General features: G+C 39.6%; 1 protein-coding gene across 4 annotated transcripts in view; it reads right to left on the bottom strand.

Moving 5' to 3' along the window:
• Positions 1-5,810: 5,810 nt before the first annotated feature.
• The window catches only part of MTUS1 (microtubule associated scaffold protein 1), a gene marked incomplete at its 3' end in the record, with an annotated part of 92,459 nt that continues 83,723 nt past the window's right edge, over positions 5,811-14,546 (bottom strand). For all 4 annotated transcript variants that reach the window (XM_081999538.1, XM_081999537.1, XM_081999539.1 and 1 more), the window contains 7 exons: positions 12,860-13,074; positions 12,210-12,315; positions 11,125-11,198; positions 10,925-11,020; positions 8,311-8,427; positions 6,855-6,952; positions 5,811-6,027 (listed from right to left, as the gene is read on the bottom strand). In XM_081999538.1, coding sequence (XP_081855664.1) covers positions 5,811-6,027; positions 6,855-6,952; positions 8,311-8,427; positions 10,925-11,020; positions 11,125-11,198; positions 12,210-12,315; positions 12,860-13,074 — 923 coding nt within the window. The remainder of the gene's footprint in view (positions 6,028-6,854; positions 6,953-8,310; positions 8,428-10,924; positions 11,021-11,124; positions 11,199-12,209; positions 12,316-12,859; positions 13,075-14,546) is intronic.

The raw sequence follows: 14,546 nt of genomic DNA, 5'->3' as shown, positions 1-14,546 counted from the left end.
GGCTTGAACGTGCATAGGGCTTATTATAGTTAGGAGTAGGTGGTCTTGGGCTTTCCTTGGCATATGGCTTTTCCTCAGACTCTTTCCTAAGGTTAACCTGCTGTATGGCTTGTGCCTTTCCTTTAGCATCCTGAGAGGATGTTAAATAGCCTCTAAAATACACCAAGCAGGTGTATCTCTTCTGGTGCTGTGCAATTTTAAAGTTTGGAGTACTGTACATGTTTAAAACAAACAAAAAAAAAACTTGTTATGGAATTAGCCAGTAACAAATGTTTATTTTGCAGCAATTAAATTTCCGCACATTTTGAAAACATAAATGTGTGTGTGCGTATGTGTTTGTGTGTTCATTTTGTATATGTATAAAGACAAACACACAAATAAAATTCTCATTCCTGGGGAATATTAGTACTTAAATATATATTTAAGTGCTAGAGGGTTAGCTCGAGAGACTTGTAAGTGGTTGGATAGGTTGGGTTTTCGTTATGTTGTTGTATTCTTACAACCTTATAATATGTAGCTTACTTAAGAGTTTACTCCTCAGTGGATGTATGGTGTTATGTTTACTAAAGGTGAAACTTGCATTTATTTATATAGAATCATTTACAGAAGAAAAACCCAAATGTAACATTAGAATAATGTTTGATTATACAGCAGAATCTCTTCTCAGGTTAATAACAAGTTCAACTCCATTGTATTAATTTAAGAGAAAAGGAAAGAAGTTTCATACACACAGAACTGAATCTGGATAAATAAGCAACTGCTTCTCTCACCCTGGGTTCAGTTAACACAAGGAAGGAGACTTTTCAGAGAAAAGGTAAGAACTTGATAACAAAGCTGTTGGAGACTTTGGCAATGCTTTTTCTTCCTAGCCTCAAGCACAAAATCCATCTAAGCTAGAACTTCCAATACAAATCCACTCAGTGTAACTGTGTGACAAAAAGAATCTTAACGCAAGCCCTTTTATTTAAAAGGCATAGTGAAAAACAGCTTATTCTGAGCATATGAGGAACCAAACCAGGAATTCCTAAAGCTTTCTTCTGGTGAAGGCTTGAAGCAAGGCCTTTGCTCCAGGTAATTCAAACCTTTGAGCAGACGTGTACCGTACTGTTTTGAGTAGTGGTAAGTACTAATGTAAAAATGGCAGCTTCTCATCAACCTGAGTGTTAGTGTAGGTAATGAGAACATTAAACAACCTTGCTGAAAGTCTTTTCTTCAGCATGTGGGAACCGAAAACACTGTTACCATGGATATTTCGCATATCAGTTAAGACTGAAATGGCCTATGCAGGTCTTATGAAATAGGCTTCATGGAGAATGTTCCCCAGATGCCTGTGATACTGTTTTATTTATTATGTGATTATTACATGGAATTAAGGTAGCTAAAAAAAAATTAAACATAGCAAGCAATAGGACCAATTTTGGAGGCACAAGAGGTAGTCCCTTGTCCATCTTCTTTCTCATTGCTATTAGAAGGTACAGAGAATGCTATGCTGTTACCCAAATGAGAAGATAGGTGTTATACTATTTCATAGTAATACATAAAAGAGGTCTTTGTAACAATGCCTGAGCTTCTGGATGAGGCTGTGCAAGGTGTTCATTCCTCTTTAGCATTTTCATTTATCAGAACAATATATTTCCCTTTGAACTACAGGAGCCGTGTCAACTTCTTAAATGTCAAAAGTGCTTTTGAGCCTTTCATTTGACAATTGCTTTCCTGTAAAATATCAGGCAAGTGGGAGGTAGTGTCACCTGTTCAGACTTGGTCAACAAATCACTTCCTTGGTGACAGTTTGGCAGGAGAGGAAAAGATGATGCAAATCTATCGCTGCGTCATTGCTCAAGCAGCCTCCCTCAGGTTTAGTGGTTATGTGTACTAAGCACATGCACTTCAAATTGATTATAACTGCAGAAGCAGTGCCTTTAAGGAAGAATTTTTGGTGGTGGTTTTGTTTCGCCCCCCCAACATCAAATAATTCTGATCCTTGTAAACAATGAGAAGTATTTTACTGTATATTTTACATAGTTCTTATTTTACCAAAAGCCTCCCAGGCAGGCCTGATTCTTTTTACACTGATGCAATTACATGTTTCCACATAAATGAACAGTGACACAGGGTAAGAGAATGAAGCCTGGGAAATGAAACCAAAGTGACTTGTCAGTCACATGCCTAAACCTCCCAGTATTGTTTATTTCTATTTCCATACCTCAGTCACTACTCTGCAACAGGCAAGGCTGCAGCAATGGACAGAAGGTATTTGTTTCTTAAGGGTTCAAGGAGTATTCCAACTTTCTGCTGACCTTTTTAACTCCAGCTCAGCCCTAAATGATTTCCTGGGTGTCAGGCAACTACAGTTTTAAAGATCAGTGGTTACCTACTGTCTAGAAGGAATTTCCTGCATGAATTGCATGATACCAGTTCACATGCAAGTGTCTTTGGTATTTAATGAGAAACTTCAAGTTTTCAGTTAGCATAAGGAAATGATTCACCTCAAATTTTACAGCAAATATCGTAGAACTCTAAAGGTCGTTGTATAAGAAAAGTATTAAAGTGAACCACATTATGAACAGTTTGAATGGCAACAAGCTATTTGGTGCAGATATAAATGTCACTGTAACTTCCTTTGAAACTTAACTTACCATTAGAGTTGGAAATACTAGTTAAGGTTGAGTATCTGAAGACAATCACTTGTTTAACACCTTTGGCATGTATTTATGGTGAGCAGGTTTCTAGCTTTTCCTAAAGGAAACCTTATGCTAAAGAAACTACCAAAGATATTTAAAAGTTTACATGTTTCAAACATCCCGTCTACTGGATCAAACAAAGCCTTTGCTAAACTACAGTATTTAAGTTAAATCTTGAAATACTAGTACTCAAATGGAGAAAAACATTGAAACAGTGCTTACAGCTGAACGGACTGATTTAATTCTTTCGGACCAAGAGGACAAACACTAAACAGGTATTTCTGTAGGCTGATTTCTATATACAAAGATTCCTCATTTATTCCTAAGAGCATTAAAAATTCTACTTGCAAGAAGTTTAGAGATGAGGGGTCTCCTGCATTGCAAACTATTGACAAATTAACAGTCTTTGTATTATTCCTTATACCATACATACTTTTCTGTAGCGGTAGCCTGAAAAAGCTTTCCCCTTCGTGGTTACATGAAGGGGTACGCTACATTTGGTCTTTCTTTACACACTTGTGTGCACTCTTTTCTTGCATGTTTTATTTGCGGCATTAACATTGCAACTAATAAAATTCTTACCAGTTGCTAGACAGTTGTTCTTGTGATGTGACCTGTTAGATTGCTGAACTCCATGTGGCTTTTCTCACACAAAAAAATTCCTGAATAAGGTGAGTGTTTTAATGGGATGAGTCCTGTAGGATGCCTTTACCAGGCACATGCACATTCGGTCCCTATATTAAGACAGCTGTACTCAAGTATTTTATTATTGCTTAATTCTGTAATGTTACCTACATTCTCTTTTTTTTAACAGCCAGCTTGAACTGCATCACTAATAATCACAAGCAATCTCTATGTAGCATCTACCTACATTAGAGTAGCAAGGGTAGAGTTAAAATTTCCTAAGGGTAAGCTAAACATTAGTATCTGTGCAGTGAAGCTTCATTATTACTGTTCTGGTGTGCTGAGCAGGTACTAAGAGTTTTTAGGATTTTGATGAATGTTCCTCCTTAAATTAAAGAAAGATCATTTGACTAATATAAGCAGGAGAAAAACCCTTCAATCAGTACAAAAAAAATTTATTTTTTAAGCATTCAGCCCATATACATGTGACCAAATCTCTTTGACCATAGAAAATAAGACTGTTCCATGATATACTTTAAGCCAAGTTGTAGCCCACAGAGGATTTTCATAGTTAAATTTGAAACCCCTAGAAAACATTTTAAGTACTGATACCACTAACATGTGGTCTGTACAGTGCCCTAAAGAGGATAGAGCACACATAATGTTCCATAGAAATGGCACCCTTAACTTGTACATTATGGAAAGTAAATTTAATGATGAAATATTCAAATCACACATTTAAGTATATTACAAGTTTACTTACTGTATGAGCACTGTTAAGTCTTGTTTACAGGTCTGCATTCCTCACTACCAGCCAAGATTTTTCAAGTCTTGGGTAAAATGGTTTGAAGTGCTTTCCCAGTTGAGTGCCCTAAACACTTTCCAGGCCCTTGATTCCTGTCCCCAAGCTATGGAAAGAGAGGGAAGCTCAGCAGATAGATACAATTTACTGTAACAGTTACCTCTACAGCCAGGCAACAGCATTAGCTGAGCAGTACTGTAACAATGGTGCTGGAAGCGGTACTGCAAAACCCAAGCTACTGTAAGCACAGGTAGTGTTTTGTTATACTAACTTCAGGTTGAACCTGTGTTTAGTAGGTGCAATGCAGACACCTTAAACAGGTCTGACCAAGGGTGGAGCAAGGCCACACGATTACCTGGTTGAAGCTGAAGGTCAGCGTATGCTGCTTCCAGATGCTGACACCCTCAGCCTCCAGGATTATTTTCCCCCCCCTACCCTACAAAATCTCTTGTACAGGATCTTTTGCCAAATGAAGTAACAAAACACTGTTTTCCTGCAATATAAGAGGGGAGGGATGGCAAAATTAGCGAGATAAATACACCGCTACCACCTTCCCCCTCTTTCTCAGGTGAATTTAGCCATCCCTGAAGAATGTTAATATAAATGCTAATGCTTAAAAAGGCAAAGTGTGTCACCAGATAAATATATTGGAATTCACAAATTACTTCCTTAAGTTTCTTCTCAAGAAATGCGCTAAGAATGCACCTAATGACAGTTATGGCATTTTTCTCTTTGGCTTTCAAATCTATGTCTAGTTTATCCTCAGCAAACAGCCTCCACAATGGATGTGCTGTTTTAGGGAAATAAGTAAGTGGTTCCTTTTCAACAGGTTAAAATGACACCTGCAATTTGACCAATAACTTCTGACCTTGAGGGCTACCATGGTTCTGACTATTGACCCCACTGACTTGAAAGCCAAAATGCACTGTATCCTGCAAAAAATATCTCCTCTGAAACAGCGGAGTTGTGCACAGACATTAAACCAAGAATCCATGCAAAACACAGCTGCAATTCAGTTTGGTTTTAAAAGTTGCATACTCGGGTCAGCCAAGATGCTGATGAGTCAGTTGACAAAGCTTTTCATGTCATTTTTTTTACTGAACTGAAGCCAGAAAGATGAAGGAAACTAACCCATAGTAGTAGTGGCAGTTTCTCCTCATTCCCAGGTGAGGGTACTCTTTGCTAAAAGCATGCATACTGACAACACCATTAAGGAAGTACATGTCACTGTAGAGTCTTCAGCTTTTATCCTTTATTACATACACAGCAAAGAAGGCAGCATTAGACACACGCACAGTGTGTTACATCCATTCCATCCACAGCACTCGCACGCACACACACATACACACAGCCTTAAAAAAAAGTGTCTGTGATATGGAACATCTTTGAAAGGTTGTGATCTCTAAGCCCCTGAGCTTTTTCTTCTAGTTAGGTGAAAAGGCAATGAACAAGGCTTTCCTTGCTCTGTAAGTGCTTTGTGCAACAATGTCCATAGAGGTCATAAACAAGTCTTTTGGGGAGGAGCAACATGAATGTCTTACTCCTATATTCTCAGTCTCTTACCACCGTTTTTGCACCCAATAGTTTCCAGTTACATTTAGTCATTGTAGACGGCTAATATAGCTCTTGCTCCTGTAGTTAAAGTTAGGATCGGTTCTGCAGATCACAAATGAAGTGCAATCCCCTCTTTCTCTTGAGAGATGTCATCTTGGTGATCCTGTGGGACTAGAGAAGTTACCAGAATTTCGTGGGGACTGAAGAGGCACAGATGGAGAACTGGGAGACAGTTTTCTTGGGCTGCATAGGTCACCATTGTGCAACTTCCACAGAAGTTCTTCATTTTCCATTGACAGGCGTTTGTTTACCTTTGATTCTTTCTCTAGAGACTCCTGTAAAACAGCTTGCTCCGTAGAAAGTTGCCTGCAAACGTAAGATTTACATCAGAACACATAACCCAAGTTGGAGGCTACAGTATTGAACTTAATTGTTAAAGAAAGGTTTGAAATTACATAAATGCCCTGCTTGGCTTACAGCTAAATTACTTCCTTAAAATGAGGATTTAGCATGTTCTCATCCTTGCTGGATTTCAGCTGACTGGTGGCTTGCAGAAAGCAGGAGAAAGTACTAGTAAGAAACATTCACAAAGACCAGAAAAAAGCATCCAAAAAGTGAGACTTGTCCTACTTATGATGACCAGTGTTTTTAAATGGCCATGCTGGAGCCTCTGGGTCTTGTTGCAGGCTCAGCTCTACATAGTAGTTGCCTTTCTTTAGTTTCCTTCAAACTAGAAGAGTTTGCCCACCGCTTTAAGCAATAGCTGAAGTTAGGGGAAGCTCAGACCCATGTTATTCATGGTCAGGAAACATACTGGTCTTTTCACTGATTTACGCTGGGGACAAATCACTCAAGTGGTTGTAAGTAAAACCAGGTTTAGCTCACAAGCCAGTAATACTTAAAGAGCCAATCTATCATATGATGGTATTTCTTGAGTTTCTTTTTCTTCCCTGAAACACTATTCTGGAGCACTGAAGAACACACTGAGCCTTTTCCCCCTTACAGTCTGTCCTTACTTGTTGTTCTGCTTAGGGATGCACATTTGTAGAGATACAAGTGGGGAAGAAAGGAGTGTTTTTTCACAAAGTACTACAACAACCCAGTCACTAGTATTTACACAGAATTTTCTTTCTTGTCACAGGAACATCCCTGGTTCATAAGAACAACTAAAAGCGCACACAGATATTTTTCACCTTGAAAGCTCCATGTGTTTGTCCATCCGAGCTTTTAATTCTTCATTTTCTTGCTGAACCTTCTTTAATTTATCCATTAGAATCGTATTGTTCTCCAGCTTAGGAAAAAAGGTCACAGTTTAAAACAAAACCCATACATGTGCTCATCAAGCTGCTGACTGAGCTATCACAGACAGTTCATAACCTGGAGTTCGCAGACCTTGTTGCGGTTAAGTGCAAAAACCTGGAGCAACGTGAGACTGACCTGCTGCCATGGCTTAATATTCCCTAATAGTCAAACAGATCCTACTTACCTTATCCTTGTGTAACACCGGCACTTTGCCACTTGTGCTGATTAGATGCCAACAAAGGAAGACTGGATAAGGGATCTACTAGTTAACCAGCACGTTCTAGTAACTTCTGCCAGTGGCAGGCAGCAGTTTAGAAGCTGTTGCAGACAGAAGCCTGTCCAGAAATAACATGCTAATGCGACGGATTCAAGAGCTCCCCCTGGGCAAACAGCTCTCCCTGTTGCTCTCCTGCTTGCACTGCCTTGCTGCAGGACGTTATCGAAAGATGGGGAGAAAGAGCGATTAAACAGTTGGATGGTCCAACGGCTTCTGTGCTGTGGCCAACGCCTCTCAGAAATGTTGAAAGTTTACTAGTAATATACTAGTAATTGTAGACCAGGACAACATATGATGCTGTACAATACTGAGCAACTGATATGAATGTATTCCTTTGTATCCAAACCTCTTTCTATACTTCCTCATTAAAATCTTACTTAAGCCAGTATTACAACAGTGTTCAAAGGCCGCACCCAGGATAAGGACCCTGTCCTGCCACAAATAAGCGCATGCGAAGCGATTACAAGTTCTGCCTCCAAAATTGCCCTTTCACATGGAGTTACGCACAGATCAGGAGCGAATCCACACAGCTGAACAAGCAGCTTAAAGAGAATAGCTGAAATGATTGACCTAAGCTAATCGACTCTAGATGAAAACATTTATTCCGTTTCATACTTGATCCCTTCTTGTTTAATTAGGATCATTGCCACGTCAATGTTTTCCTGACAGTGCAATCTATCTTCCGTAACACTCCAGCAAACGTAACAGGTAAGGACTTTTTCTTTGGGGAATGAAGGAGAAGAGAGTGATGAGGAAAGCAAATGCAGAAGAGGCTCCCAGATAACCCCGTACTAACTCAGCAATAGCTTCTGCAAACCAGTAGTTGTCTTAAGAGGTTTTTTAAAATGTCATTGACAGCACTTGGTGATTCCTTCCCCCTCTTTCCATTATAAGCCCAATGCAGATATAACAGTACCTGCAATGTGACCATGTCCCACCATTATTTCATGTTTCCTTTTAAACAAAAAAAATTAATCTTTGCACATGAGTCTGACCAGCCCGAGTTCATTATCAGAACATAAAACTCAAGAGACATGGTCCAAGCCTGCCAGACCCCAAGGAAAACTCACCAGTTTTTCCATCTTCATTAGCTTGATATCCTGCTGATGGAGTTTCTCATTCTTGATCTCCAGCACCGCTTTCAAACTTTCCAGCTCCTGTTCCAGATACATAATCTGCGGGTTTTTCTGAAAGATTTCCAGAGAGTTTGCTTAGTACTGTGAATTTCCGGAACAATTTCAGTGTTTCTCTGCTATTTAGAAAGAGCAAGAAAATAAATATGGTAACAACAGTTACTTGTTCTAACTGAAATCAAGTCACACAAACAAACAAACAAATCTGCTACCACTTTCTCCTCTGGGTTTGTTTGTCCTTTGATGTAGGTGGACAGTTGCAGTTGCCCTCAGAAGCTGTTCAGAAATCACTTTATGCAGAAATGTGAAAAACCCTTGTGAGCCCAAGGAAGACACTAAAGCTGTCACAGCAAAACTTGTTTTGCAAGAGTGCCCAAAGGTTCCCTTTAAGGCTAGGAGTTCCAAAATTTATTTCATATTACTCATGACCCATCCCAAGAAGTAATTGGAGTAAACATTTGAAGAGTTCTCAGATGCTGGAATAGTTCAACAAGCCCCAGATATTTAAAGCTATGAACTTGACTGTAGCTAATTTTCCCCGTTTTGAGTCTGAAGGTAGCTGGTTCACAAGAAGAAATTGAAAATTTTTGCTTTTACATTCTTCTTAAAGCCTAGCAATGCAACTGCGCATAAAAATCCTGCACTGGTGTACATCCATGACACATCTACAACACAGCAAGTTAGGAATTTCTTTTTTATTTTTCCATTTTTTGTTGTTTTCCAGGAGGTGGGAGAGCAGGAGGTAGACAGGGCAGGGTCAGATCTGGTTTCCTCAAGGACCTCTTTTCCAGAGTAAGGGACCATTCAAACACTGCAGAGCAAGACACATTCTCTGCATTTCAAAGGCAAAGTCACAGGCAAAAATAAGGGGAAATAAAGCAAGTTTCAGTCCATTTCCAGGTAGTCCAAGTAGAACACAAAGAGAAATCAATCAGTGATTAAGTCTGTTGTGTAACTAAGTTTATCTTTGAAAACAAACAAAACTTGTTTTAGTGCATTTGGGCCAGCGTACGGTGTTGAGCAACAGCTTCACTGCCACGTCGCAAGCTTGAGTCGGCGGACAATGCCTCCAGTTTTGCGGGGCGCAGTCCCCCAAGGCGAGAGCCAGTACATTTCACAGGTAACAAGGGCCTCATCACCTACACATTTCATTCTCCTGCCTGATTTTAAGGACTCTGGCATCAGCGATTCTTGTTTAATTTCTGCTTTTGAACAGAAGTCCCTGTGAGAGCGGGGTGTGCTGTGCTACCTCAGAGGGGGAGGCAGACAATTTGAACTTTATTCCTCCCCTTTGTGGCTTTACATGCAATCTAGGAACTAGTGAGAAAAGTGGTCCTGAAAAGTTTAAATGCAGCTTATAGTATATTCAAAGTTTAGTATTTTTTTTCTTTCCCTCCTCTGCCACAATGGTCTTAAAATGTCTTTTTAAAGTTAAATCTGAGCTACCACATTAGCTACTCATAGCAGAACACACAGACGGGTAAAAAATGCCTACATAAGATTTTAGCAGAAAAGCTGGGAATATCAAGTGACACTGTCTAATAGCGGAAAGTTGGAAATACACCTCTGTCTTCAAAGGGTAAATGGGAATTCTGATGGTACAGCATTTGTGTTCAGTGCAGAACAGCATACTGGGTCAAGTCAGTATTTTTCCCTAGAGAAGCCTCAAGCTTATGTGTCTCATGTTGTCAGGATGTATCTGCAGCTATGTAAAGGCACTTGACTATGATTCCTTTAAATTAAACAACATGCGAGCATGCCTGTGTAATACAATTAAAACTCTCAAGCGCTGTGTACAACACTTTGTCTGGTATTGGCTCTCCCAACCACAGCAACATGTTGCAGATTCTTTTTGCGGCAGCTCTGTCCTACCACTAGAATAAGCAGGAAGAGTAAAAATAAATTAAATTCCAGTGAAAACTAGGGCAACTTCTACTAGAAGCATTCCTTTTAAGCATGGAATTTATCTTTGTGGGATAAGCAACACTACTGGTATTTCAGTTATTTCCAGGTAACCAGAAAGAGAAGCCTGTTTGTGTTCAACCCTCTCAGTACACAAAAAACCTCTCTCAGCACACATTTCTAACCCAGGACCATCACAGATAACAGCAGCCTTGGAGGAAAAGCAGGACATAAAAGAAGTTTATCTGAAGGATAAATCAGCAACAAGTATGAATCAAGGTTTGAATAAATGCATTAAAGACTCAAGTATAAGAAGCGAGTTTTGTCATAGTGATGGAAGCCCGCACTATTAGAACATCGACTAGCTAGAAAAAAAGCTATGGTACAACTAAGTCTTCAATTTAACTTAGGCTATAATTTATACCACTGACTTAGATATTCAACAGCATTAATAGATTTATAATGGTAAGGTTAATACACAACATTGTAGTGATTGAGAAAAACTTTTGGCAGGTGAGCGATTTACATGCGTATTAATACGTATGGGAGCGCTGTCAGGCTTGATTGCAAACTTTCATATTATGCATTAAAATAAACCAAGGCTTACAAGATCTGCTCATCTGCGTTACTTTTGAAGATTGAGACTTACAAGATTGGCTTTTTCTTTGGCTATTTGTTTTTGCTCTTCTAATTTCAACTTCTCACTCAGGGAGTCATTTTCACATTTTAATTCATCGATTTTTTTCTGGAATTAAAAGATACAGTATAGTTAGGCCAAGAATTCAGCGTGTATCTCCCAACTGCCTTTTAAGGTTTAGGCTGCTGAAATGACCCCAGCCCTTAACAAACCTCTAGCAATTCCTGCTTCTCTTTAAAAGAATCTTCAAGTGACTTCCGTTCAGATTCATGGGCGTTCTTGAGCTCTGCAACAAATTATTTTTGCAGATTTTTAATACCGCGTGAGACATGAGAAGCTTTTTGAGAAGCAGCAGCACGAAAAGCCAGCCAATAGACATACACACAGATGCAGAATGATAACTCGGAAAGAACGTTTATCATCAACTGACCCAAAGCATGTACAAAGTATCAGATTTATTGCTGCTTCAGATTTGTTGATTGCCCCCTCACATAGCCATTTCAGTAGTTGACAGCGTGTCAGTTTTGAAAGCATTCATCTACGTGCAACAAATGGATGAACTGGGCACAAGAGCCACATCTGACAAAAGCTGAGTTACTGATAGGAAACACAGCAAAAATTCAAATTGTGTCTTCCAGAAACTTCTACGAGAACATTTCCTTTCCTACTTTGGAGATGCCACGCAGAGGAGTTTGCTCTTTCATTGCAGTGGAAGCGTCACCAGTTTTAATGACGCAACAGTATCACTGGAAACCTGGCTATCGAGTGGAGCTGAGGAAGGATGGAAATCATCATCGCTTAAATCAATTAGATGCAATACCATTTAAAACTGAGCACACTCACCACCACCTCCCTGAAAAACCACCTTTGCCCCAGTATGCTGTAAGGTATGCATAACGTTTCTCAACATTCCCGTGTCAGCTGGGAAAGCGCACAACCCTACTTATCCTCAGTTGCAATTTAGAGGTGCTCCTTATAGAACTAGGGGGGTGGGAGCAATTACTCACTAACTGGAGATTTTGAGGGCAGACTGCAATTCAGACATATTTTACTGAAAGAAAAAAGTCATCTACACTCTCAAACTGTTTAAAAAGTTTCATTCAACTACAATGGGACCACAGTTATTTCTGCATGTAAAATGAGACTTGTTCAGTTCCAAAAGAAGGAATTCAGCCAACGTTTTTAAGATAGCTGACTGCCAAGAACAATGAAGTGGTCATATTGATGAAAAAGCTTCAATATTTTTGTTTGCTACTAGCAGTACTATAACATATGTACTTGAATACAAAATACTTGCCTGAAAAAGAGGATTCATACTCCTTTTTCAGCTCCTCTACTTTCTCTGAGTGGCTGTTCTCAAGTTCCAGCTTCAAGTTTTCATGTGTGATATTTAAGTTGTCCACCTGCAACATGACAACATGATTTTTTCCCCCCTTACATGTGTCAACTTAATCCTTGTTTAAAGCATTGTTCCAATGGCTTTATGCAGTATATTGAGTACTTTTTGAACAGTCTAGGTAGCACTTAACAAATGGTCACATGAGAAGCTAAGCCACATGCGACACTTAACAGATGAGAACGATGCCTTACAAGTTTACCACTACCAACAGGATGATGTGTGTATCTGTCGCACACAGGGAGTTGTTGCAAAGCAAGGTCACAGGCCAGGTGTTTCTCTATAAATCTTAAAACTCAAGCTGCTTCAAATATCCAGTGGAGCTCTAGAAGTCATTGAAATTTGCAGAACACAAGGAATCTCCATCACATTTAAACACAAGCTTAAGATCTGGACAGCTTAGTGTGGTAATATTTTTACAGTTGCAACAAAGTGGAGTTTCACATTAGATAAAAATAACTCCATTATTAGCAAACCCCAGGATTCTCTGAAGGCTCATTTGTAGCAGAAAGCAATTGCTGGGGAACGTTTCTACTTTGAATGTCACAAACCTGCTCCTGGAGTTGTGCTTTGTACTTTTCAGCTTCTTCAATGCAGATACTTTGGAGTTTCTCACATTCTGCAGTGTAAAACTGTTTAAGCCTCTCCTCCAGCTCAGCTAAATCATTGTGATGTTGCTGGTTTAACTTCTGCAAAAATCCTTCATAAGCAACTTGGAGTTCATTCCTGTCTCTCTCCAATTTCTCACAAGCTGCAGAAGTGGTTACTGAAGATGCCAGAAGTAAAAAAAAAAGAAAAAAAATAATTGGATCAAGTTCAATGCTAAATTTCACCATTTTCATTGCAAGCATTAGAGAGTGAACACTCTGCACAGCAACATGGTTATACAAAGACAAATACGATTTATCCATTAAATGAGCACCAAGCCCAAGGACACATGAAAAGATCTTTGCAAAAATACCAGATTCAATGTTTCTTATGCTCAGAATTAATTGAATTTAGTTAAGCCAGGAACCCATATAGAACGCACAAGTGTGACAGTTTGTCATGACACAGAAGAATGAATGTCTCACAAGAGACACTGGAGTGCTCCAATAAAAAAATTAATTGGATTTGCTACTTCACATAATTTGATCCCATTTCAGTAGCGTATTTGTTAAGAGTACTTCACTTTTTAATATATAAACCACTTAGCTAAATTTGAAAGTCTTCATATCCTGAAGACCATCCATTCAACATGCTACTCACACTCAGCTATGCAGCAGAAAAGCCTGACGCGGATGGCCCGATACAGAGCGATGCAGAACCGCCAATCTGAAACGCACTGCTAATAGGCACATGGCCAAGATATTTTACATATGCAAGATACAGAATAATTTCAGGCAGGAAGTGCAGAGTATTAAGAAAACAGAAAGAAATGCTGTTGAATTCTCTTTAATATTAACACAGGTCAGCTAAGACGACTGCCTAGGTTTGTCTCCCCATATTTACAGCTGATTAAAAGGCAAACCAGAAGTTAGTACTTCTTGGACTTTTGAGTTTGAATTTAGCATTCCCAACTCCAGCCAGACCGGCTCGAACAGGAGGAGCCATTTTCCTGCTGTTAATATGACTGCAGCAAGCGCCTTCTGCAGTTCCAGCTGCATCCAAAGCCTGGAAGCCAGCTTCCAGGACCTCTAACACAAGCCTGTGGTCACTGACTTGAAGCGAAACTGCTTCTATACAGACTCTCGTGCTTTGGTTTAAAATAAATTAGTCAGATGAGTATCTACTTAAGAAAAAAATCAACTAAAATGTTACCTTGATCTTGAATCAAATGTGGGAGAAGTCATGCATACATACACTTTATAGCAGCCTGGCACACCTCCCACAGTATAAATACAAACTCTATGTAAAATCATGGGAAGAGTCAAGGATTTTTGTAAAGGTAGTGCAGGAAATTCTCCCCACAGCTGTGTTTCAGCCTTAAGATACATAAATTACAGTATCTTCAAGGACTGATTCCCCAAAGCAGTACTGGGCTGGGGTCTAGGGAGAGCAGCCTGCCCCAGCAGAGCACCTCCAGTTACACACATGTCAGATTCCCTCTTCGCTCATCAAGAGTGAGTTACTTGATGAATGATACTTGCACCCTCTTAAGGAAACTGTAAGGCAGTCTTGGCCCTGCTGCCATCACTTAGAACTTGCAGTTGAACTGGAAAGTGTGAGAGAGTGAGCTGTATTGCGTGGAAATCAATC

The sequence above is a fragment of the Phaethon aethereus genome (genome assembly GCF_964289735.1).
Source record: "Phaethon aethereus genome assembly, chromosome: 4".
NCBI classification, from domain to species: domain Eukaryota; kingdom Metazoa; phylum Chordata; class Aves; order Phaethontiformes; family Phaethontidae; genus Phaethon; species Phaethon aethereus.
Note: the sequence above shows the minus strand (reverse complement) of the source record. Positions and strands in the feature narration are given on the sequence as shown.